This window comes from Lacerta agilis, chromosome 3 (genome assembly GCF_009819535.1).
Source record: "Lacerta agilis isolate rLacAgi1 chromosome 3, rLacAgi1.pri, whole genome shotgun sequence".
NCBI classification, from domain to species: Eukaryota; Metazoa; Chordata; class Lepidosauria; order Squamata; family Lacertidae; genus Lacerta; species Lacerta agilis.
Window position 1 is genome coordinate 113,727,746 of NC_046314.1, and position 25,558 is coordinate 113,753,303.

General features: G+C 48.4%; 1 protein-coding gene across 1 annotated transcript in view; it reads left to right on the forward strand.

Moving 5' to 3' along the window:
• Positions 1–283: 283 nt before the first annotated feature.
• The window catches only part of KIF13B (kinesin family member 13B), a 172,769-nt gene continuing 147,494 nt past the window's right edge, over positions 284–25,558 (forward strand). The window contains exons 1-2 of the mRNA XM_033145167.1: positions 284–492; positions 23,986–24,079. Coding sequence (XP_033001058.1) covers positions 438–492; positions 23,986–24,079 — 149 coding nt within the window. The 5' untranslated portion in view covers positions 284–437. The remainder of the gene's footprint in view (positions 493–23,985; positions 24,080–25,558) is intronic.

Genomic DNA, 25,558 nt, shown 5'->3' on the forward strand with positions numbered 1-25,558 from the left:
CGAGAGAGCCGCCAGCCAATCAGGGCCGCGGAAACAAGCCGACTCCCTCCTCTCTGGAACCGCACCTGCGAATTGCCGCATGGGACTACGCTTCCCAGAACGCACCGCGTCGGGCGAAGCTCCTTCGGGCCTTTCTCTCCCTTCTCTCTCTTGCTCCTCCCCGCTTTCGGCGGACTACAATTCCCAGCGGGCTTCCGTCCCTCCGTACCCGCCTGAATGCTCCCAGGACCACGTTTCCCGTCAGGCAGCGGGGCTGCCGGCCGCCGACGGGAGCCGAGAGGGGTCGAAAGAGTGGCGCTGGGGCCGCCGCGGTGCATGCCGGTCGCCGTAGTCCTGGAGGGAGTCCGTGGCTGCGCTCCGCCTCGTCCGCGAAGACGGAAGCCTGGAGAGAACCGGAGAGGAGCGGCGGCGGCGGGAGAGGCGCTGCTCTGGCGGAGATGGGGGACTCCAAAGTGAAGGTGGCCGTGCGGGTCCGGCCCATGAACAGGAGGGGTGAGTCGTGGGGAGGGAGGGAGGGAGGGGAGAAGAGGAGACCCCCCCAAAAAAGCAGCGAGGGAGAGGGGGCAAGGAAGGGAGGCACCCCAAAACACGGGGGAAGAGGAGAGACCCCCAACCCAACCCAAGGAAGGAAGAATCCCCGGTGGAAACACTTCTCTTCCCCCCCCCCCGGGAAGATCCCTCCCCCAGTGAAAGTAGGGGATAGGGGAGACCACCTCCAAAAAGGGAAGCAGAGGAGACCCTCACCCCAAAAAGGAAGAATTCATTCCCCGGTGGAAACATAGGAAAAGGAGAACCCCCCCCCCAAAAAAAAGGGAAGATCCGTGTGCCAGTGAAAGTAGGGGAAAGGAGAGACCACCTCCAAAAAGGGAATCAGAGGAGACCCCCAAAAAAAGGAATAATTCCCCCACCACCGGTGGAAACATAGGAAAAGGGAAACCTCCCCCCCCCAAAAGGAAGATCCCTCCCCCAGTGAAAGTAGGGGAAACGGGAGACCCCCTTGAAAGGAAGAACTTTAACCCCAATGAAAACATGGGAAAGGGGAGACACCCCCCCCAAAAGAAAGGCGGTGACACCCCCTCAGCTGAGATATAGGGAGATGAGGAAGCACACCCCCACCCCCACACACAAATGGGGGTGGATGTGGGGAGTCTTGCCCTAAGGGATTGGGATGGGGAGGTGGACCCCCCACCCCGCCTTCTGAAAGATGGTGGTGGGAGAGAAGGAAAATATCGCATAGGGGGTTGTTTGATGGGGGGGGAGGAAAGAAGGGTCTCCCCTTTCCCTGAAAACGGTACGCGAAGGGTAAAGGGGGGCTTGCAAAATGGGTAGAATGGTGTTCCTCTCCTCAACAAGCAGTTGGGAGAGAAGCAGGGGGTGGGGGGAGAGAAGGAAAGGCACCCCCCCAATCTAAATGAAGTTGGAAAGGCACCCCTCACTCACGAGAAGCTGAAGGAGAGGGGGGGCGGACAAAACACTGGAGGGGGAACGGAGTATTAAGAGAAGATTCCCCCCCCCTCCACAAATACAATTTCTTTCAAAATGAGATGGGGGGGGGGAGAGAAGAGTGAACTCCATTCAGGAGCTGTGAGGAAAGGGCTGCCTTTGGGCAGAGATTTCCCCCCCAAAAAACAACCGTGGGGAGCGGTGTGTGAGAAAGCTTTGCCCTGGCTCGGGAGGCAGAGAGGGAATCCGCCCCGTGCAAAAATACTGCATTGGGAGGGACAGAGAGATCCTCCCTGCCTGTGGGCAGCTTCTTCATGGAGGGGGGGGGTAGGTGGTGGTGGGGGGGTCGGAAGAGACCCCAAACTCTGAGAAAGTAAAGAGGGAAGCTGGCTCGGTGGGTGAAGGTCCGTAGGTTCAGTCCCCAGGCCTCCGGGTGAAAGGATCTCAAGGGACCTGGCTGGGTCCTTACACTGCTGCTGCCAGCCAGAGTTGGGTGGGTGGGTGAATGGCTTGAGCTGGCAGGGGGCAGCTCCCTATGCATTGGCACTAGGGTGGCCTGGTAAGAGGTAGTCCCCCCATCCTGTTTCTAGAACGTGGGGTTCACCTGTCGGGTGGCAGGGGAGGACAGCCAAGGAACCCAAACCTTGGAGGGCGGAGTGACGTTGTTGAGAGGAGAAAACTCAATCAAATCATTGGCCCCCTTGCCCAAACACTGAGGACTGGAGGGACACGGGGAGAGCATGCAGCAGGAGACCCAAAGAAACTCTTGGAAGAGACATCATAGAATCTCAGGTGTTGGAAGGGTCTCCAAGGGTCATCTGGTCCAAACCCCTGCAATGCAGGAATCACAACTGCAGCGTTGAGGCTCCCACTTTCCTCCTCGCATTCTCCTCCCTCCTTGCCCTTTAGGGCGACTTTTCCGCATTCCTCAAGTCCGTTAGGCGAAAAAGACGGGGGGTGGGACTAGATGACCCTTGGGGGTCCCTTCCAGCTCTGCAGTTCTGCGATTCTGCTTCCTGTGGAACCTTGAAACGAACGGCCCGCTGCGCTTTTCCTTGCCATTGCATGCAGCCTTCTCCATTTCGAACCGAGCTCAGTTGCGGCATTAAGCGTGCAGCCAGATGCACGTTAGGAAATTGAGTGCTCCCAAAAACTTCTGAGCTCCTGTGGCTGCAAGCAACTTTCTGGTTTTTTCCTCGTCGCCTTAACGCTGGTTGGTGTCAACACACCGGGAGGTCACAGGAGGTGGGGGGAGGTTGTGTCATATTATAGCTGAGGTGTGTCCTGTTAGACGTGAAAAGAGTCACCTTGCCATGCACTCAAGGGAAGGCGAGTTCTCAATGGGTGTTCCCAGAGTTGCTGTAATGTTAATGTGGAATTTGCAGATGTGTGCTTTTAAGTACCTGAGGTTAACCTGCGATGTTACTTAGCAGGCTTTAGTTGCAGAAGGTCTCGGGTTAGGTCCTCAGTAGGGCTCGGAGAGACCTTGGTCTGCAGTCGGTTAGGCGGGGGGAATTTTTGCTGGCACCTGTCCGTCTTGAGAGACAATGGAGTGCGCCTTCGGGGGGGGGGGTGAAGTCAAAGCACTGTGCCAGCAGCACTGAAGTGACCTCCCTGGGGTACAAGTCAGGTGGGCAGTGTTTCTGGAGGTCCTCGAACAAGAAGACCCCCCTCTCGGCTTTGCTTATGTGGGCCAGAGGAAAGCAGAGCAAGATGTTGGGCACCAGCTTGGTTGTAGGAGTTGCAGGAAGGAGGCGTGCAAGCTGCCGTCCAACCGCCTTAGGGACTCCACTCCAGATTTGCGTAGCATTTTCTCCTTAGCCTTATCTCCTCCTGAAGATGTCCCACGAGGCAGCACACTTCTTCGTATCTGAAGGAGTGTGCATGCACACGAAAGCTCATATACCAATAACAAACTTGTTGTTGTTGTTCAGTCGTTCAGTCGTGTCCGACTCTTTGTGACCCCATGGACCAGAGCACGCCAGGCACGCCTATCCTTCACTGCCTCTTGTAGTTTGGCCAAACTCATGTTAGTAGCTTCGAGAACACTGTCCAACCATCTCATCCTCTGTCGTCCCCTTCTCCTTGTGCCCTCCATCTTTCCCAACATCAGGGTCTTTTCCAGGGAGTCTTCTCTTCTCATGAGGTGGCCAAAGTACTGGAGCCTCAACTTCAGGATCTGCCCTTCCAGTGAGCACTCAGGGCTGATTTCTTTAAGGATGGATAGGTTTGATCTTCTTGCAGTCCATGGGACTCTCAAGAGTCTTCTCCAGCACCATAATTCAAAAGCATCAATTCTTCGGCGATCAGTCTTCTTTATGGTCCAGCTCTCATTTCCGTACATTACTACTGGGAAAACCATAGGTTTAACTATACGGACCTTTGTCGGCAAACTTACAAACTCAGTTGGCTTCTAAGGTGCTACTGGAAGGAATTTTTTTGTTTTGCTTTGTTCAAGGCAGCAGAAGTTTAGGATCAGAGTTTTCCTTCTCCTACATGGGCTCCCTTCCCAGGCTGATGAGCCCCATCTGCCCCCCACGTCCCTCTATAGCACACGCAGAAGCCACCTTCTTGACCATAGGACCCACTCTTGGTCTCATCCGTTCCATCCGCCCTGTCTTCTCACGCAGGGGAAATCCCCAGCGCCCATCGGCTGCCTCCGTCTGGTTTAGCCGGCCGGTCGAAGTGTGTTTCCTGCGATGTGGTTGCTGTCGTATACTGACAGCTTCTAGGAGCCACCTTTAGGAGGGTGGGGACCAAAGGTGGACAAACTACCCCAGAAGAAGCAGGACATTTCCCCCTGCAGAGGTACACACCCTCCCCTGTCACCCCATGCAAGGAGTTGTATTGCACCTTTGAAAACAAAGGATTTCCCCTCCCCACCCAACACGTATAGACATGCCCCCAAAGCAAATGTGCTGCTGTCTTCATCCCTTCCTGGCATTGGCTCAAAGGCAAGGAAATTCATATTTCAAAGAGACGGGTCTTAAGCTTTGCATGTTATCAAACATTTGGTATGGGTTGAGCTTGCCTGTTTCTTTTTGCTGTGCTGGGAAGTGAGTGGAAATTCGGGACTTGCACTGGCCATGAACTCTCATGGAATCGTGGAGTTGGAAGGGAGCCTCGGCAGGGGGTCATCTAGTCCTACCCCCTGCAGTGGAGGGATCTTTCTGCCCAACGTGAGACTCGAACCCACTGCCCTGATCACAAAGAGCCTCAGGCTCTACTGACCGAGCCCTGCAAGGCACAGTCAGCCATGTGCGTGTGGAGCAGGAGAAAAACAATACTTTCTCACCATGCAGAGTTGTTGCAACGTTTGCAACAAGAAAATGTACGGGAAAACATGCCGAAATGCCTTGTAATTTGGTGATATCCAGGATCACTTGTACCCATTGAAATCAACCATAACAATTAGGTTTGTTCCGAGGGTGGCTAATCGCTGAATGTTGCCCATGGTAATAATAATTTAGCGGTGGTTTGCTAAGGTTTTTGCAACAGGGACGTTGATGGGTGTGAAACCATGGAAGCTTTTTCTCTTGAATGTGTGTGTGTTTTTTAAATAAAAAAATTACTATTGTGGATTTGTCATCACCTGAGGGCAAAGGGGCCAGGCAGGCAGGTTTCATCTCTGAGCTTGGAGAGCAGCCGGTACATCTGTTTCCTTATTACTTATTGATACGCTGATTTTTTTACATTTGTGCTCCAGATCCCTCTTCCGAATAGCTTTTATGCTAAGCTGCTGGGCTTGTAAAGCTTGCAAGTCAAGAAATATCAAATTGGGCTCTGGGGCAAAACAGGTTCGTCCCCTTCCCCATCCCCTAAACCCCGCAAGAGAGCGCAAAAAGGCCCCTTTACAGTGTCGCGGGTGGCGCTGTGGGTTAAACCACAGAGCCTAGGGCTTGCCGATCAGAAGGTCGGCGGTTCGAATCCACACGACTGGGTGAGCTCCCGTTGCTCAGTCCCTGCTCCTGCCCACCTAGCAGTTCGAAAGCACGTCAAAGTGCAAGTAGATAAATAGGCACCGCTCCGGCGGGAAGGTCAACGGCGTTTCCGTGCGCTGCTCTGGTTCGCCAGAAGCGGCTTAGTCATGCTGGCCACATGACCCGGAAGCTGTACGCCGGCTCCCTAGGCCAGTAAAGCGAGATGAGCGCCGCAACCCCAGAGTCGTCCGCAACTAGACCTAATAGTCAGGGGTCCCTTTACCTTAACCTTTATAGTGTCAATTGCCTGCCTCAAATTCTATTGATTGGATGTAGGTTGCCCATTGCCTCCTCCCGGCCAGAAAATGCCCTCCTCACCCTTGGCACGCCCAGCATATTCTCCTCTCCTGGTTCTAAATTGCTGGCACAAACTTGAAGACCTAAGGCGAGGGGCTCCCACATAGAAGTGGGTCAGAAAGCCGCGACTTCCACCACCTCTCCTGATGAGCAGGGGGTCAGGGGTGTGTCGGTGGGGGGCTTTACCTGCTTCTGCCCACCTGTTCTTTCTCCCCCAAATAAGTTTTCTGCTTATCTGGAAGGTTTAGAGGTACCCCCTTCCAGAACAGACTCTGCATCTGTGGTCAGAATGTACCGTATTTTTCGCTCCATAAGACACACTTTTTTCCTCCTAAAAAGTAAGGGGAAATATCTGTGCATCTTATGGAGCGAATGGTGGTCCCTGGGGATTAATTTCCCAGGGGCCAAAAGAGGATCATGCTTTTTATTTTACAAAGATAAAAGGGGGTGTTGAAAGGAGCCCGCTCAGCAGCTGATCAGCAAGAGATCGGGAAAGAGATAAGAGTCCCCGGATCCCTTTCAGCCCAGGCCTCCTTTGTTGAATGTGCTGCAGAGGGAGGTTGTTTGTTTCCCCAGCGACATGTGACTGGCTGATTAGATTATCTGTCAGGAAACTGTAGAAAAGGCTCCCTTTCCTTTAGAAGCTGCAGAAATGTGAGTTGAACCCCATAAAAACGGGGCTTTCCCTCTTTGCTTTTCCCCCTTTGCAAAAGGAGCTTTGCTTTTTCCACTTTGCAAAAAAAGCTGCAAAACTTTTAGCTGATCCTCAAAAAAACCAGGGCTTTTCCCTTTGCAAAAAAGCTGCAAAACTTTTAGCTGATCCTCAAAAAAAACAGGGCTTTTAGAGGAGGAAAACCAGAAAAAATATTTTTAATTTTGTTGCCTCCTCTAAAAACGAGGTGCGCCCTATGGAGCGAAAAATACGGTACCTGATTCTATAGACCACATCGTTCTGGACTGCCCTCTCTTTAATACCTTTCGTAAAGATCCTTTGATGTCCTCTCTATGGCCCAGGGTCCCCTCTAATAAACAACTCTAGTGGCTTCAGGGATGATTCTCCTGAAACCACTAGAGCTATGGCCCAATTTTTGACCAGGATTTTTGTATTAAAATCTGGGGTGCTCTGGTCTGTACAGTAGCCGTTGCCGAAGATCCCTCCCTCCCTCCTTTCCTTCTTATACATTGTATGTTTTAGAATTTCAGTACAATATAGATGGTTTTATGCTTATTTTTTTAATTATGCCAATAAAGGTGTTGTATTGTAAGTTTTCTGCCTCTGCTCCTTATTAGGGGATTTTATGAGACATCTCAAGAGCAAAAAACGGCTCTTGGGCTTTTTGGTTGGGGGATCTTAAGGAACCCACTTCCTTAAAAGCGTTAAACCGATTATAACTGGAAGACTAAACAGGCTTGCCTCTGTCGTAGCTTCGTTTTATTTCTTTCAAATTCTGAATGCGCAAAATGTACAAAATGTTCATTAAGCAGAGAAAATATTGCATTCACAAAGTCTGTAGGACCAAAGTCGGCCTCTCTTAACCTTTGGGGGGGTTTTAAAAAAATTCCAACCCCCCAAAGCAATATTATGCGGCTGTGGCACATGTTATCAGAACGTAGATCTATTTTTACATCTGAAACTTGTGCAATGCATGTGACCAGGGGAGGGATGCCCATAGGTTCTTTAAACTGGCAGATTTTTCCCGGGTTGGGTGTGTGTGTGTGTGCGACTTATTTCCTGCATCAATCCTGCCTCTGTTCTCTTTGAATGTGGCATGATGCACCAAGGCTCCAAACTGTGGAATGGTGTCTTAATGGCATGCCATTGTTCCATATAACAATAGCCTTATCAGGAGAAGATGGCTTAGCATCTCTGCCCCCCTGGGCTACAAATACTTCATTCCTTAAGGCCATATGTTCAAAGCTCTGTCCTTTTAACTCTTTCGCCTTCCAGGGTGCAATTCACCTTTCAAGGTCCAGGCAGAACGAGGGCCCAGTCTAGATGTACCCGGTAGTTTCTGGCTTCCCAAACCACAGTTTAGCAGCCAGGAATGAGCATCAGTGCTGTGCCCACGCCCTGCCCACTTCCCCAACATGATGGTGCCAGTTAGCTCAAACTACAGTTCCCTGAAATTGGGAGGTGGGGGGCATCTGAGTTAATGTGGGCTTACTAACCGGGATCTTAAGTATTAATCATTGTTAGTAAACCAGGGCAAAGTTTCATAAAAGTTGGCTTGCCATCCTTCTATACAATGCACTTACAGGAATATTGGGAAGGCGGTCTATACCGAGTGTGAGACTCTTAATCTCAGGGCCGTGGGTTCGAGGCCTACACTGGGCAAAAGATCCTTGCATTGCAGGGGGTTGGACTAGATGACCCTCGGTGGGCCCCTTCTGGCTCTTGTTGTTGTTGTTGTTCAGTCGTGTCCGACTCTTCGTGACCCCATGGACCAGAGCACGCCAGGCACGCCTATCCTTCACTGCCTCTCGCAGTTTGGCCAAACTCATGCTAGTAGCTTCGAGAACACTGTCCAACCATCTCATCCTCTGTCGTCCCCTTCTCCTTGTGCCCTCCATCTTTCCCAACACCAGGGTCTTTTCCAGGGAGTCTTCTTTTCTCATGAGGTGGGTCCATGGAGTTTTCTTGGCAGGGATACTGGAGTGGCTTGCCAGTTCCTTCTCCGGCTCTATGATCCTACAAAATTCTGTCCGGTGAGTCATTTAGCTCAGCATTGCCTACACTGGCTGGCAGCAACTCTCCAGGGTTTCAGACATGGGGGCGTTCCCGGCCCTTCCTAGCGGTTCCAGGTTTTGAACCTGGGACCCGGATGTTGTGCCACTGAGCAACAGCCTCCACCAGTATCAGGAGACCACCGAATCTGTATGTGCTAGAGCATCTGAGTGGTGGAGCCCTGGCTAGGATACAGCGATGGCGAGAGAGGCGATTGTGTGTTGCAGAGGTACGAAGCCCTGGGGAACTGCGTGGCTGCAAGGGAGGAGGTGGAGAGAGTAGGCTCTGAGCCCAGTGCATGCATTTGTAGCACCGCTGCTCTGGCCTCCTTTAGGAGGGAAGGGTGGGATACAAATTTAGGGAATAGCTAAATCGGAAGCAACAAACCACAGTTCCGTCCTGTGTGTCGCACAAGGTGCACAACAGGGAAAGGGAGCCTTTTTCCCTTCTGGATGACTTTCTGAAGGGCCGCCTAGTGGTGGCGATTGGGGCCGGAGGCAAAGGTGGGCAGAGCGACGGATGTAAATTTGATCTTCCCTTAGCGCGGTGTTCCTTCACCTTGAGTCCCCAGCTGTTGTGGGACTACAACTCCCATCATCCCTGACCTGCTAGATAGGGATGATGGGAGGTGTAGTCCAACAGCAGCGGAGGGACCCAAATTTGGCTTAGTGTCCATGAGCACCAGTGCTGTCAAGTATCCCGTTTTCCCCGGGATTCTCCCTTATTTTAAGCAGTTTCCCGCTGCTCTCCCTTATTTTTTATTTCCCTTATATTTCCTGTTTTTAATGGAAGCAGCTCCTCCCCTGCTGGCCAGGGACTGGGTGGGAAGACCTCGCCTACTTGGAGAGAAAAGCCTCAGCCCTCAAAGCAAGTGGGAGCTATTTCCCCTGCTTACAGGGGGGTGTATTCCTCCCCCTGCATCAGCCCCTGTCCGTTGCCGCCGAGCCCCTCAGCCGGACAATAGGGTTAGCTGGCGGGCGGAGCCTGGCTGCCTTTGAGCAGCTGCTGCTTCCTGTCCTGTTTTGATGGGATCAGACAAGATGATGATGGGGCTCCATTGCGCGGAGCACATGGCTGCCCTCCTCTTTGCTGGCTGCCCTCCTCCGCTCCGAGCCCGAGCCTGCTTGGAGTTTACATTGCTGCTCCGCCCACTTTTGCTTCTGGCTCCGCCCACCACTGGCATGTGACTGTCCCGGGATAGGTGAGACTGCTGATCCCTTATTTTCAAATCCGAAACTTGACAGCTATGATGAGCACACAGACACAAACTCCTCTGTTCAGTCAGTGCCAGTATCAGAGTTCAAGGACACATTCGGGTGCAAGGCATGTTCCTTGAGGGTTGCAGTAGGGTGCCCCATGTGCCAGAAAGGAAGCCGTAGAGGGTTGCATTTGCCTGCCCCTTGGGCCCTGAGGTTTCCCCAACCACGCTGTGAAAAGGGTGCTGCGGCGCCTTATCTGAATTGCCAGTTTTCAGCTGGGCGGCTTAGGGAATGAAATTGCTTGCCCTTCCACGGGGCCACCTCCTCTCCTCTGTGTTTGTTCTGGTGTTTAATTATACAGTGTGCGCTGGATTCCCTGCTTGAACCAAGGAACCTGTTTACACAAGATGGTTAACTCCCTTTCCTGCACAACTCCTGTTTCTGTTGCTTGCCTGTGCTGTTTCTGGGCTGCGTCGACTTTGTGTGTTGTATGCCTCTGAAACGGGAAGGGGGGCCGGCGCATACGTGAATACGAGCTGAAAAGTGAAAAGCTGGAGTCTCCTTAGGCTTAATTATGCTTGGAACCGTAGAATCGTAGAATTGTGGAGTTGGAAGGGACCCTCAAGGGTCATCTAGTCCAACCCCCCTGCAATGTAGGAATCTCAACTAGTTCGTACATGGCAGGTGGCCATCCAGCCTTGAGGTCATTTTAAAATTGGCCGCCTTAATGTCCAGAGTGCATGTCCGACTACACTCCGCTTTCCCTTGCTTCTGTATCATGAAACCCAGGAGGACATGATCGCTTCCTGCCAAGTTTCCGAGTGCTTTCACTTCGTCGATCAATTTCTCCCTGTTGGTGGGGATCAGGTCCAGGGCAGATGATTCCCTTGTTGCATCTTCCACCTTCTGGGAAATGAAATTGTAAGCGAGGTCGATGGAGGAGTTTGTTGGACTTTACATTCTTGGCAGGGTTTGAGTCTCAGCAAATATCAGATACTGCTGTATCTCTCCTTTTTGAATGTTTGTTAACCTGCTTCTAAAGGAAGATTTTCAGCACAGTTTGTTTTATTGGCTTTGAGTGCCCTTGTAAAGTAACTTGCATGGCAGGAGGAGCAAAATCTTGGAAAACTGTATCATGGGGAAGCAGACACGTGCCTGTGTAGTTTGTTTCAGCATGCTTAAAAATAGAGCCGTGCGTAATGCAAGCTTTGCAACAACATCGGGATTCCTGAAAGTCTCTTGCACTTGTGAGGCAATTATGCCCATTTTGAGCGAAACTTCTGTGGCTTTGCAGCCCACATGTCTGTTCCTATCCGTCTCACTCGGAAGGTGGTGGACTCTCCTTCCTTGGAGTTTTTTAGACAGAGGTTGGATGGCCACCTGCCTGGGATTCTTCAGCTGTGATTCCTGCATTTCAGGGGGTTGGCCTAGATGCCCTTTGGGGGGACCCTCCAACTTTCCAATTTGATGATTCCATCTCTTCCTTCTCGCCCCATCTTTTACTACCATGCTGCTGTGCCTTTAATTCACGGCTGCCTGAAACATTAAAATGGATGAATGGAGCATATTCATAACACAGTCATAATACCTTTTAATTGCTGGGTCAGAAAATTGCTGGGCGAGTTGCATTTTCATTGCGTGCAATTATTTAGCAGAGGAATGATTAAGCCGAGAGCGAGAAATGACGCCTCTTTATTATTTGAAAATTTTGTTTACCCTATCGGGCCTTGCCTGTGGCAAGGCAAAATTGGAGCACCTTACTGTGGAGATCTGGGTACAAGTATTGTATGTTTCCTGGCAGATGTGCCCATGCATAATTAACCAGCTAATTACCACGGTCTGAAAATTTTATGGATTGTAACCCAGACTTTTATTGTCAGGTAGGATTTGGAAAAGAGTGTCTCTGGCGGAACAGACGCCAGTTCTCTATCCGTCTTCTCAAACTCACCTTTTTGGCCACACTTGCAGTTGGAGACCCGCTTCTTAATTCATTTATCATGTGTTTCTGTGGTGCCTGTGCTGATCAGGCTATGGCCAAGGGTTTAAGTCATGCTGCTGCTGTGGACTCCTCCCCCCTCCAAAATTTCCCTGTTAACCGTTTCAGTCGTACCTTGGATCTCAAACGCATTGGCTCCCGAACAAATTGGCTACCGAATGGTCGAAACCCAGAAGTGAATGTTCTGGTTTTTGAACAGTTTTCAGAAGCCGAACATCCGGCGCAGCTTCTGCGGCTTCCTATTGGCTGCAGGACACTCCTGCAGCCAATGGGAAGCCGCACCTTGGTTTTCGAACAGTTCTGTTCGAGAACCAAGCCACAACTTGGATTCAAACTAGAGTTTGGATTTGATATCCCGCTTTTCACTACCCGAAGGAGTCTCAAAGCGGCTAACATTCTCCTTTCCCTTCCTCCCCCACAACCAACACTCTGTGAGGTGAGTGGGGCTGAGAGACTTCAGAGAAGTATGACTAGCCCAAGGTCACCCAGCAGCTGCATGTGGAGGAGCGGAGACGCGAACCCAGTTCCCCAGATTACGAGTCTGCCGCTCTTAACCACTACACCACACTGGCTCTCAAGAAAGAAGAAAGAAGATTCCACCTAAACATTAGGAAGAACTTCCTGACAGTAAGAGCTGTCCGACAGTAGAATTTGCTGCCAAGAAGTGTGGTGGAGTCTCCTTCTTTGGAGGTCTTTAAGCGGAGGCTTGACAGCCATCTGTCAGGAATGCTTTGATGGTGTTTCCTGCTTGGCAGGGGGTTGGACTGGATGGCCCTTGGGGTCTCTTCCAACTCCAGGATTCTATGATTCTATGAACTGTACTTCCGATAAGTTCAGAGTCACTGGCAACACAATCCTGTGTGTGCCTACTCAGAGTTAAGTCCTGTTGATTTAAATGCGACTTGCTCCCAAGTAAATATCAGCGTTAGAAACTCAGCTATATAAACCAGGTGCCAAACAGCTCCTTAAACGAGGGTTATGGTCACCAAAATGGAATGCCTAGATGCCCGTTTGTATTTTTTTAAACTTTGAGTCAATCTTTATTGAGTTAAAATGAATACATCCATACAGTATTTGCCATTACAAGCTTACAACGTAAGAAAGAAAGAAAAGAAAAAGGCGAAATAAGGACAAGTGTATAAAAATCAAGGAAAAAAAGAAGAGAAAAAACATACGTAATTATGAAATTCCTCAACATTAAGTATTTTGTTAATGCAATGATTATTCACACAATTAGATATAAAAAGTGCGGCAAGCATTTAAAAAGACTTCCAAGTCTTCTCATTGTACTTTATCTGTTATATACATTATACCACACAGTTATCTGTTCCTTGTGGTTTTTCATTATACCTCAGTTACCTTTTATGAATTTCAAGGATCAGTCTAATTCTGCCAGGAGATTTCTGTTTACACCATAATTCTTTAAGTATTCTTTATATATTCTCCATTCCTTATAGACACTCTGTTTCGTCTGGCCTCGAACTCTTCCTGTCATCTTTACCTAGATGCCATTTTGGGGGCAGACGGCTCGAAATTCGTATTTTAAAAATATTACTTTTGGGTTTCCTGAAATTCGTTCTGATTGTGCAGATAAAATATCCCGGATAGAATTCTACAGGATGTGTTTGCTAGTGTGTGAAAACAGTCAAGATCTGAGGATCCCCAGGCAGGCACCTCCAGGTGGTGGAGACATCAGGTGGCAATCTTGGCACCTGGGCATCTTCACTTGGTCGCAAGTGGCCGATAGCCAATTGCAAAATGCGCCTGGCCAATTTCGAATGCTGGTACTAAATATAGATTGGGCTGAAGCTAAGGGAAGCTGTTGGACTCACATCCCACCTGGAGGCGGGCAGGTGTGGAGGACTCCCTGGTCCTGAATGGGATAACTGTGCCCCTGAAGGACCAGGTGCGCAGCCTGGGAGTCATTCTGGACTCACAGCTGTCCATGGAGGCGCAGGTCAATTCTGTGTCCAGGGCAGCTGTCTACCAGCTCCATCTGGTACGCAGGCTGAGACCCTACCTGCCTGCAGACTGACTGGCCAGAGTGGTGCATGCTCTGGTTATCTCCCGCTTGGACTACTGCAATGCACTCTACGTGGGGCTACCTTGGAAGGTGACCCGGAAACTGCAATTAATCCAGAATGCGGCAGCTAGACTGGTGACTGGGAGTGGCCGCCGGGACCACATAACACCAGTCCTGAGAGATCTACATTGGCTCCCAGTACGTTTCCAAGCACAATTCAAAGTGTTGGTGCTGACCTTGAAAGCCCTAAACAGCCTCGGTCCATTATACCTGAAGGAGCGTCTCCACCCCCATCATTCTGCCCATACACTGAGATCCAGCTCCGAGGGCCTTCTGTCGGTTCCCTCACTGCAGGAAGCAAAGCTACAGGGAACCAGGCAGAGGGCCTTCTCGGTAGTGGCACCCGCCCTGTGGAACGCCCTCCCATCAGAGGTCAAAGAGATAACAACTACTTTGACATTCAGAAAATACCTGAAGGCAGCACTGTTTAGGGAAGTTTTTGATCTGTGACATTTTAATGTATTTTAATATTTGTTGGAAGCCACCCAGAGTGGCTGGGGTACAAAGAAGAGAAGAAGAAGAAGAAGAAGAGAAGAAGAGTTTGGATTTGATATCCCGCTTTTCACTACCCGAAGGAGTCTCAAAGCGGCTCACATTCTCCTTTCCCTTCCTCCCCCACAACAAACACTCTGTGAGGTGAGTGGGGCTGAGAGACTTCAGAGAAGTGTGACTAGCCCAAGGTCACCCAGCAGCTGCATGTGGAGGAGCGGAGACACGAACCCGGTGTCCCAGATTACGAGTCTACCGCTCTTAACCACTACACCACACTGGCTCTCAAATAATAAAATTATTATTATTATTATTATTATTATTATTATTATTATTATTATTATTATTATTATTATAATATCTGTCCAACCAGAATGGCCATTGGCTAAGGATGATGGGAACTGTGGTTGAGCAACACAAAAGGGATTGTGCTGCAAGTCTCTGGCACTTCAGGAGTGATCCTTCGAGCCACATTTATTGACTTTGGGCACAATCCAAAGGGCAACATCTGGGCGAGCTGCATTGAAGAACAGCACTGTTCTCGCACAGCTTCCCTTCATCCGAATGCAGCTTAGGCGGCAGAAATTTCCACCAGATTGTGCCCCTGGTTGGTGCTTTCTGCAGCTTCTTCCATGCAAAGCTGTGGCTTTCTGTTTTCTCTCCTTTCCCCGCCATCCGCCGTGGAGTCAGTTCAATTTTCACTCAGCAAAGGCACTTGGAAAACAGCATGTGTTGGTGGGAGAAATGGATTGGAGATGTGGTCGTCTCGTGTTACTTGATTTCCCTAACCGGTGATGCTGCTTTAGAATCTCTCTCTCTCTCTTTTTGGGATGCCAACTGGCACCCGTTTGCTCGAAGCAGAGGGATTTAATTCCAGAAATCAAGAATAAATAATAATAAACCTCTGTGGGGGGAACTGATCTTCAAGAATTGGCTGCCAGGCCAAATTTGACCCAAATGTTCAATCTCTGTGGTTTTCAGTCTTGGGAATCCTGAGGCTCCTCAGAGGCTGGCTGAAGAGTGTATGTTTCATGGGAAGATTGGACTTCTAAGGAGAGCTTGCTGGATCAGGCCAGAGGCCCATCTAGTCCGGCATCCTGTCCTCACAGCGGCCAGCTGGATTCCTGTGGGGAACCCACGAGCAGGATCCGTGCATGAGAGCCTTCTCCTTTCCTGCGGTTTCCAGCAACTGGTATTCAGAAGAAGAAGAAGAAGAGGAGTTTGGATTTGATATCCCGCTTTATCACTACCCGAAGGAGTCTCAAAGCAGCTAACATTCTCCTTTCCCTTCCCCCCCCCCCACAACAAACACTCTGTGAGGTGAGTGGGGCTGAGAGACTTCAGAGAGAAGTGTGACTAGCCCAAGGTCACCCAGCAGCTGCATGTGGAGGAGCGGGGACGCGAACCCAGTTCCCCAGTTTACAAGTCCACCACTCTTAACCACTACACCACACTGGCTCTCATTATTGCCTGCAGAATCAGATGTCGAGGTAGAGCACAGCCCTCGGATAGCCTTCTCTTGCAGGAATTTCTGCCGTCTTCTTTAGGTCGGTAGCCAGACTGGCAGACTGACCAGACGAAATGCAATCTGTCCACCATTTGTGATGAGTGTCCGAAATTTTGCACCCGGCTTTCGACCACTTGTGACCAAGTGAAGATCCCTGGGCGCTGGGATGGCGCCTGACACCCTCACCATCTGGGGATCGTTGGATCTCGACTGTTTTCACGAACTAATGCCCCATCCTGTAGAATTCTATCAGTTATATTTTACCTGCACAATCAGAACGGATTTCAGGAACCAAATGGCTTTTTCTGTGCAGCCTGAGCAGGAGCGGAGAACAGCGTCATAGTTCATTGTTGTCACTTCTCTTCCCTTCCATCCACCCCATTGCCTTGCTCCCAGTTGTGAATAATATTCCTACATTATGAATGGTCTGCGTCACTGCCTTTCCTTCTTTAAGATCTCTGATCTCTTAACCTAGCTCAAGGTTGTCATCTGAACCAGCCAAATGTTTAACTCATAATCACAGTCAGTCCATCATTTGAAAAAGAAGACTTTTGAGCCGTCTTGCCCCAAAACGGTAACTAGACATACTTTTTTTGGCGACCGCAACCTTGGTTCAAGGAGCCATTTGCCGCCTGGTTTATACATGTGAGTTTCTAACGCTGGGATGGTTTTTCGGCACTGTACAGCTACACGAGAGCATGGGATACTTTATAGTGGACCTTTCATTTTGTGCATGGCAGCAGTCAGGCCAAACTGGCAGAGGGTGTCTGGACCTTAGGAGGCAATCCTGAAACCTTACTTAGTACAGAGAAATTTTGACTGTAATCGCAGGGGCTCTCCAGCCAACAAACTGATGAAGTCTTCCCCAAGGGGGGAAAGTTCGACAGCATCCGTTCTAGTTTCACAGTTGCAGCCTTCTCTTTACACGTACTCATTTTCTGTGCTTCTGTACTTTGTTTAATTTCAATAGTAATTGCATGTAATGTTCTAGTCCAGGGACGTCCAACTCCCAATAGACTGTGATCTACTCACAGTATATATATATATATATATAAAAACTGGCAGTGATCTACTCATTGTCGTAAAAAGACTGGCAGTGATCTACCCAGTCGCCAAAGTTGTGGAGCTTGAGCTTTCTAAAGCTTTTTTTAGGAAGCCAAAGTTGGGGTTTTTTTGGGGGGGAGGGTGGTTGGTTTTTTTTGTAGGGAGATCACTGAGGGGCCAGAGGTCAACCAGGATCTACCAGGAACACCCCATGATCTACCTGTTGGACGTGCCTGTTTTAGTCTAATCCACGGGACATGGAGGACTGATGCCACATTCTGGCAGCGCAATATACACTGTTGGGCATCGCCACCAGCCCTGCTGGTACTTGCCACAAGTGGAGAGGCGAGGATGGAGTTGGGGGGAATGCCTCGCCCTTCGAAAGGCAGGCCACCCCAGACTGCAGGATGCCAGCTTGAAATACAGTCATACTTCATGTTGCATCTGCTTTGGGTTGCGTGTTTTCGCCTTGCGTCCCGCGGCAACCCGGAACTACCAGAATGGGTTACTTCCGGGTTTCGTCGCATGCGCAGAAGCGCTAAATCGCACTTCGCACATGCTCAGAAGTGCCAAATCGCGCCTGCGCAGACGCGGTGCTTCGAGTTGCGGGCATTTCACGTTACGGACGGGCCTCCGGAACGGATCCTGTCCGTAACACGAGGTACCGCTGTAAGCTGTGTCGAGCAGATTGCCGGGGAGCAACAGCATCTGTCTGTAGGCAGCCAGCGTAGCAGGCTGTCAGTATAGTTTTTGCTTATTCACAAACGGGGTTTGGAGGGTGTCCATATCCCCATCCCCGGCAGACTTAGCCTTTTGCCCCGTGCTTGAAGGCATCCGCATCAGAAAAATCTGTCGGGTTTTGCATGCCGCTACGCTGACGTTAGGAGCCGGAACTCGCCAGATTATGGGAAATTGCGCCTCTCTCGAAATTAAAAATGGTTCTCGGGTAATGAACGGCACTGTGGCTTTTGTGAGAGGCATTTTGAAATGCATGTTAAGGACTCTTCCTGGAATGAAATGGCTAAATCTCAATGTTTTATAAATGGCCATACAATTACGGAAGATCGAAGGTACCGAAGGAGTATCTCTCACTTACTAGATGTTCAGGGACTTGGGGGAAAAACCTCCACTTTCTGCAGTCTCATCCCAAACCGGCAACCTCCTATGTAGGATCTTCCGGAGTTTCTTCTGACCTTGTTGTGTCCTTTGAATGGGAAGGGGCCTTCATTTCCTGTGTGGACTAAATCTCTAGGCTTCACCTGTAGCGAATATTTCCCAAGGTGGTGATGGGAATTTGACACCCGCGGCTTTTTCCAAACATAGCAAGCCGATAATTATCTCGGGGTGGAATTTTCTTTCAAGCGAAAGAATAGCTCCTTTTAGGACCCATGGTAGCCCCCTCCTCTCCTCTCCCCAACCCTTTCCCCCTTCCTGAGATATTCCTTATCTACAAATTCTCGCTTTTCTCGTGGCCAGGTTACCTTATAAAGGAACCCAAACCCCTTTCTATCAGAAAGCCTCCTTCACGACGCCAATGCTACCTCCGTAAGGCAGATTGGGAGTGGGGTTAGTTCCAGGAATCCAATTTCTTTTTGGGAGCCAGCCTCAAGAGGGATCCGAATTCATGGGGACTAGCACCATGCGTCATAGGTGCTTGGGCATTTGAAATATTGGGATTTCTCTCCCCGCCCCCCCCGCCCCCAATGCCTTTGCAGTAGAACAGTGTGTAGCATGTTCCTCACCTTCTGCATTTGAAAGCTTACAGCCTAGCGACTTAAAAATCCCAATTAGTGACAGATTGGAGGTGGGAGGGAAGGCAGTAGTAGATTAACCGCCATAGCAGGTGCGCACTTCAAAGGGACACTCAGAAGTGGAAATAAAACCTATTTGCATTTCCCAGAGAAAACCCAATAAAGTGTTGCGCTGCCTTATCCTTGGTGCATAGCCTGGTATTTCAGAGATGTCTCGCCCTGTTTTCCATCTGCCTCCACACCCCCACTGGCCCGTGGACTGGCTACGCCCCCGAGGCCTTGTCACCCTGAATTTGTCGTCTTGGTGTTGCGATACCTTCAGCGCAGCAGGGAAAGGAAGAGGCACGGACCCACTGGAAAGCTGAAACTGTCACAGTGGCATTGGTTGGTTGGATGGGTGGGAGAGAGGAATAGGAGACCCTGCTCTATGGGCGTGATGGGCAAGTGTTGGGGACAGTGACGGAATCCATCCGTTTGCTTGTTCGATTCCATTTGTGGATTGCTTCCCATAAAACACCTTGAAGCGAGCTCACAGAATTGATTTACCGCTTTTATGTGTTGGCACCTGTCTGTCTCTTGGGAGACAATGGAGGAGTATACCTTTTTTGGGGTGTGAAGTCAAACCGTTGGGAGAGTTAATGGTTGGCCCGGTGACCGGTTTGGGAATCGCGAAAGAAGAAATATTCAATATTTATTTCATTGCATCTTGCCTTTTCCCGCAGAGAACTCCAGGTGGTTCATGTCCAGCTCTGTGAGTCTGTGATTCTATGATTCCACCCCCCATTTTCTCCTTACAGGCCTGCACCTTGCTAGAGTAGACCGAAAGGGTATGATTGACCTAGGGTCACTCAGTGATGTTTGTAGCCGAGCGGGGATTTGAACTCTGGTTTTTCCAGCCCTAGCCTAACCGCTGCCCCGTGTCAGGTCTGATCAAATCCACTCCTGTCAGTTCCATGTGATTGAGTTCAGTCCGTTCCCACACTGCTCTGTTGATAAAGCAGAGCAGTTTTTATTTAGGGAGAGAGAGGCGGGGATGGGGGGGTCTTCAGCTGTTCAGTCTGGGTGCAATTGACTTAATGGAACATCATCCCCCTGGACTAGATCAAGACAGCACATATTAAGACCGCATAACACCGGTCCTCAAAGACCTCCCGGCGTATAAGACTACTTTTTAATCCAGGAAAATCTTCTCAAACGTCGGGGGTCGTCTTATACGCCGGGTGGAGAATCTGCGGTTGAGTATATCTCCAACTCTATATTTTAACTGGAAAAGTTGGGGGTCGTCTTATATGCCCAGTCGTCTTATACGCCTGAAAATATGGTACATTGGCTCCCAGTACATTTCCTAGAACAATCCAAAGTGTTGCTGCTGACCTTTAAAGCCCTAAACGGCCTCGGCCCAGTAGACCTGAAGGAGCGTCTCCACCCACATCATTCAGCCTGGACACTGAGGTTCAGCTCCGAGGGCCTTCTGGTGGTTCCCTCCTTGCGAGAAGTGAGGTTACAGGGAACCAGGCACAGGGCCTGCTTGGTGGTGGCGCCCTCCCTGTGGAATGCCCTCCCATCAGATGTCAAGGAAATAAACAGCTATCTGACTTTTAGAAGACATCTAAAGGCAGCCCTGTTTAGGGAAGTTTTTAATGACTGATGTTTTAATGTATTTTTTAATATTTTGTTGGAAGCCGCCCAGAGTGGCTGGGGAAACCTGGCCAGATGGGCGGGGTATAAATAATAAATTATTATTATTATTATTATTATTATTATTATTATTATTATTTATTAGCAGCGAGGTCTTCAAACAATGGGAGTGAAATGGAGGCACCTGCTCTGGTTTCTTGTGCAAAGACGTAGAGTAGAGTTGGACACGATCTTCTGCAACACCTTTCTCTCTAATCTGTCTTCCGACCAGCCCCCCATACATCTTGGACTACGACCCCTCCCCTTGTGCTTGCTGAGGCTTGATGGGAATTGTAGTCCCAAACATGTTGCTCTTCTGCATTGCACCTGCTGTTCGGCTGCAGCCCACCTGGAGGCTCGTAAAAAGCCAGAGACTCCCTTGGAAACGTTGGCAGGTCTTCCTTTCGGTGGCCAACGTTGAGCTTCCAAGTGTGATTTTGCTTTTTCAGCGTGGCTTCGTTAAACCAACCTTCATCCGTGGGAACGGAGGCTCGGGCAGCAGCCAGAAGTTCGTAGAAAATATATTAGGAATAAATTGCATGCATTTTTCGTAGAATCACGGAACTGTAGAGTCGGAAGGGACCTGAGGGAGTCACCATGTTGCAGTTGTTCTGTAAGAGTCTTATCCAGAAACGCTTAAATTTTCAAGAGTCTTGGTGTGTATGGACTTAGGCTTCTTTTACGCCCGTGTGGCACTGAGGCCTGCTTTGCTGCCTCCTCGCTCGCCTTGGGCCAATATCTGGCTAAGCAGCTGCATGGCAGCCCCTTGCCCCTCTTCCTGCCCGCTGTGCCAACCTCTGGGGCTCGTTTGCCAGCTGCAAATAGCTCCGCAAGTCTTTTCCTGGTGGCGTCTCTGTAAAACTGGGGGGACGCTGCTGGAACGACCCGGCAGCTTCCGTGGCCAAGTGCGAAGCTGGAGATGGACCAACATGCAGCTGCGACAATGTGGGTGAGCAGCCAGAGTAAGGCCCTTAGTTTGCGCCAGTGGGTTGGAGGCAGCGTGGATTTGATTTAAATCAAACTGATTTAAATCACGATTCCAATACATGGGAACAGCAGCCAGAATCCTATTGGCCCAAAATTGGAAACAGGAAATACTGCCGACGAAAGAGGAATGGATTTTGAAAATGATAAATTATGCGGAGCTAGATAAAATGACAGGGAGAGTCAGAGAACAGCGAGACCAAAAATTCATCGAGGATTGGAAAAAATTTGCAACTCATTTAAAGAAATATACACAATTGAATACGTTAGTAGGACTACAGGAAGCTTTGTAGTAAAAAATAAATATTATTGTATGATGAAATAAACATTAATTATCTTAGACATGAAGATTAAAGCAATAATTTATGGAATAAATATAAAAACAAAGGAATTTGTATTGTTGAAACCAGACGGAAGGATTGATGGAAGTCCAGGCCTGGAGAGGCCAAAATACTGAATGATTAATATGTAATGAACTGTAAATATATTGTATATTTGTGAAACTGAATAAAAAGAATATGGAAAAAAGAAAAAATAAATCACGATTTAAATCACTAGTCAGTAAGGCTCAGGGTGGATTTAAATAAAAAAATCCGATTTTTTAAAAATTTAAATTGGATTTTTTTTATTTAAATCAGTTTTTTTAAAAAATTTAAATCCACCCTGAGCTTTACTGATTAGTGATTTAAATCGTGATTTAAATCAGTTTGATTTAAATCAAATCCACCCTCTTTGGAGGGCCGGGGAGCGAACAGGACCCAAGGGGCTAAAAATCTGTATGGAAAGATTTATTTTAGAACGCATCGGCAGGAGGACCAGTGAATGAACGCCGGCTTATGGAAGACATTTTCGTCTGATTTGATTCACTATACAGGTGAAACTCGAAAAATTTGAATGTCGTGGAAAGGTTCATTTCTTTGAGTAATTCAACTTAAAAGGTGAAACTAATATATGAGGTAGACTCATGACATGCAAAGCGAGATATGTCAAGCCTTTATTTGTCATAATTGTGATGATTATGGTGTACAGCTGATGAGAACCCCAAATTAACAATTTCAACTTTGGGGTTTTCATCAGCTGAGCGCCAAAATCATCACAATTATAACAAACAAAGCCTTGACATATCGCGCTTTGCATATCTTGAGTCTATCTCATATATTAAACTCTAGTAGCTAATGAAATCAATTGCTTACCTAAATGAACTTTTCCACGATATTCCAATTTTTTCAAGTTTCACCTGTTTTTCTGTTTGATTTGCCATGTTTTCCTTCAAATGAATCACACAGCGGCTTACAAAAGATAAATAGCAGTAACAACCCCGAACATTACAAATGCAGCATAAATTACACAGAATAGGTTGCAAGTCATCTGTGAAACATTTATAAGTCATCGTTAAAACAATTGCGGCCTATGAAACTCTGTTAACCAAACAAAATAAGCCATGCAGCAGAATCACAACAAAAGTCACATAGGAGTCACTGCAGCCTTCATGTTCTATAAAACAGATATAATCATAATAGCTTCAGAGAGAAATCAAACATGTAGATAGACATACCGTATATACTCGAGTATAAGCCGACTTTCCCAGCACATTTTTTTATGCTGAAAAAGCCCCCCATGGCCAGGGGCGTAACAAGGTAAATTGGTACCCGGGGGCAAAAAAAATGTTGTCCCCCCCCCCTGAGGCAGGTGGTACCCGGTGCAGAAAATTTCTTGTCAACACTCCCATTGATTCCCCCCCCCCAAATGGTTTTACATTATTTCATATTTTCTTACAAAGGAATAATAACAAGTAATAAAAAAAACTTTTATTTATATCCTACCCTCCCCGGCCGAAGTTGGGCTCAGGGTGGCTAACATCAGATACATAACATTGGTATAAAATCAAACAATAATTAAATTACCTCCTAAAAACATCTCAAAATCAAATTAGTCTAATTAGATGGCTTTCCACAGGGTTAGGGTTGGGAACAGTAAGTGCTCCATTGAACTGAAATTTCAGCCTTCACGACATAGGAAAACAGCCAAGTGAACAGCTATTTTGGTGGAGGAGGGTCAAGATATTAACCGATATGCATGAAATTTCATATATAGCTATATAATCCCTAGTATAGTAAGATAAGACCTTCGGAGCAGGCATTTTAAAAAAAAAATCAAAAAAAAAATTCAAACAAAATTGTTCCTTGATCATTTATCACCCCCTCCATTATGGAACACGGGGCAGCCCGCCCCCTCGCCCCCCCTTGCTACGCCCCTGTCCATGGCTTATACTCAAGTGAAGCGGGTGGCAGTGGCGGAGGGACAGGCGGCCCGAAAGGGCTGCTTTCAGGCTGCTCGTTCCTCCATCGACGGTTTGTGGTGTGGCGATCTGGCTTCCCAGTTTTTTTTGGGACGGCTTATACTTGAGTATATACGGTATACATTTTTTTTTTTTAGTTTATTGAGTTTATTTACAACACATAAACATACACTAGTCAAACTTAACATAAAAAATAATAATACAGAATACGGTATACAATTTTTAATGATTTTTATTATTTTTACGAAAACAAAAATAGGATAGGGACATACAACTTTTGAACGTAACTGCACAGAAGGGCGCCGTTGACTGTCGCGATTAATAATTATGGCGTGTGTTGTAGGTTATCAAGCGACTGAATAACGGCAGCGCAAAACTAGCCGATTCTTTAACCTGACTTTCAAGCGTTGGGGTGAATTGGGAAGCTCGGCAGAAATATTCAAGCTGCGCCTCAAATTTTAAGGCAGGTTTTTGACGTTCTCTCTCCTTCCCCTCTTTTTCTTTCTAATAGAAATAGACCTGCATACGAAATGCGTGGTGGATGTGGACGAAAACAAAGTTATCCTTTATCCCGTGAACAGTAACCTTTCGAAAGGAGATGCCAGGTAAATCTTTTATTTTTCCTTAGGGGGAAGGAGAAACGAGAGTGTGATGCTGCTGGTTTAATTGGTTTGCTGCTGGTGCGATTTCTTTTCTTCTGTATTTTTGTGTGGCAGATACAGGAGACTGGTTTTTACTTCATATTTATTTTTATTTTTTGCCGGTTGGCGCGGGGAGCTGGTTGATCTGACTTGGCCGCTTCCAGCCTAGCAACCCCTCCAAACACGTATTTCCGTCATGCTTATCTACATTTCTGAAAACGTGGTTGAAATAATATTGCTGCTGTAAAAATGGCCGCTCCTCCCTGCTCCTCAACTCATATTTCCAACCGCAGTGTGGGGAGTTGCTCAAAACTTGTCTGGTTTTTTTTCTTCTTCTCTCCCCCCCCCCCTCCGGGCATAAAATATGACTGTTTTCAATGTGACAGCTAGATTTGGGGCAGGCTCAAATGTCATCTTGTTAGAAGGGAATGTATTCAGACGTTGAAGCAAATTTGCTCTTCTGGCTAGTGGGGGAAGCCAGGGAAATTAATAGGTCCTGATTGGAAGGCGACGGGTGTTGTTTCTGGACGTTGGGGCGAAGAGGGTTGCTAAATGTTGAGATGCCATTCTGTGAGAATGAAAACCAGCTCAGCTTTGCCCCAGCTTTGGCGCTTTCGTGATGTTTCGGACCACAGCTTCCATGGGAGTCCAAAACATCTCGAAGCTCTAGGCAGGCTGCTGCTGTTGGACCACGACTCCCATCAGGTGGTCAGGCATGAGATTCGGCCTGCTATTTTGTTTTATTCATTTGACTGGCGGGCTGGCGTGTTTCTCCCTCTGCCCTTCAGCCATAAAAGCCCCTTAAGAGCGGCTTGCAACGATCAATAATGCGACAGACATGTGGCTTAGAGTCACGGGCTCTTGAGGGTTCTCTACTGTAACCCACCAAGGCCTTGATTCAATAAGCTCCCTCCGCAATATGTCAAAGAGCTTGTATTAGTTTTCCTTAATCTCTGACCTCTTATTGACCGGTCCCCTAGAAAACATCCATACCCCTTTCTCTCGGGAGAATATCTGTTACACACATGTCTGTGCGCACTTCTTGCAAATGGAAGATGTTTTCCCTTGAAGCCTGGGGAGGAGATCCTTTCTCAATCTTGGCCGAAGAAGATTCCCCGAGGCTACAATTTTATACCCACTTACCAGGGAGTAAGCCCCATTGAAGTCAGCGGGCTCTGCTTCTGAGTACAGTGGCTCCTCTGGTTACGTCCTTAATTCGTTCCGGAGGTCCGTTCTTAACCTGAAGCACCACTTTAGCTAATGGGACCTGCCGCTGTGCCGCCAGAGCACGATTTCTGTTCTTATCCTGAAGCAAAATTCTTAACCTGAAGCGTTATTTCTGGGTTAGCGGAGTATGTAACCTGAAGCATGTATAACCTGAAGCGTATGTAACCCGAGGTGTATAGGGTATAGGATTTCACTTGTGCATCTGAATTCATGGAA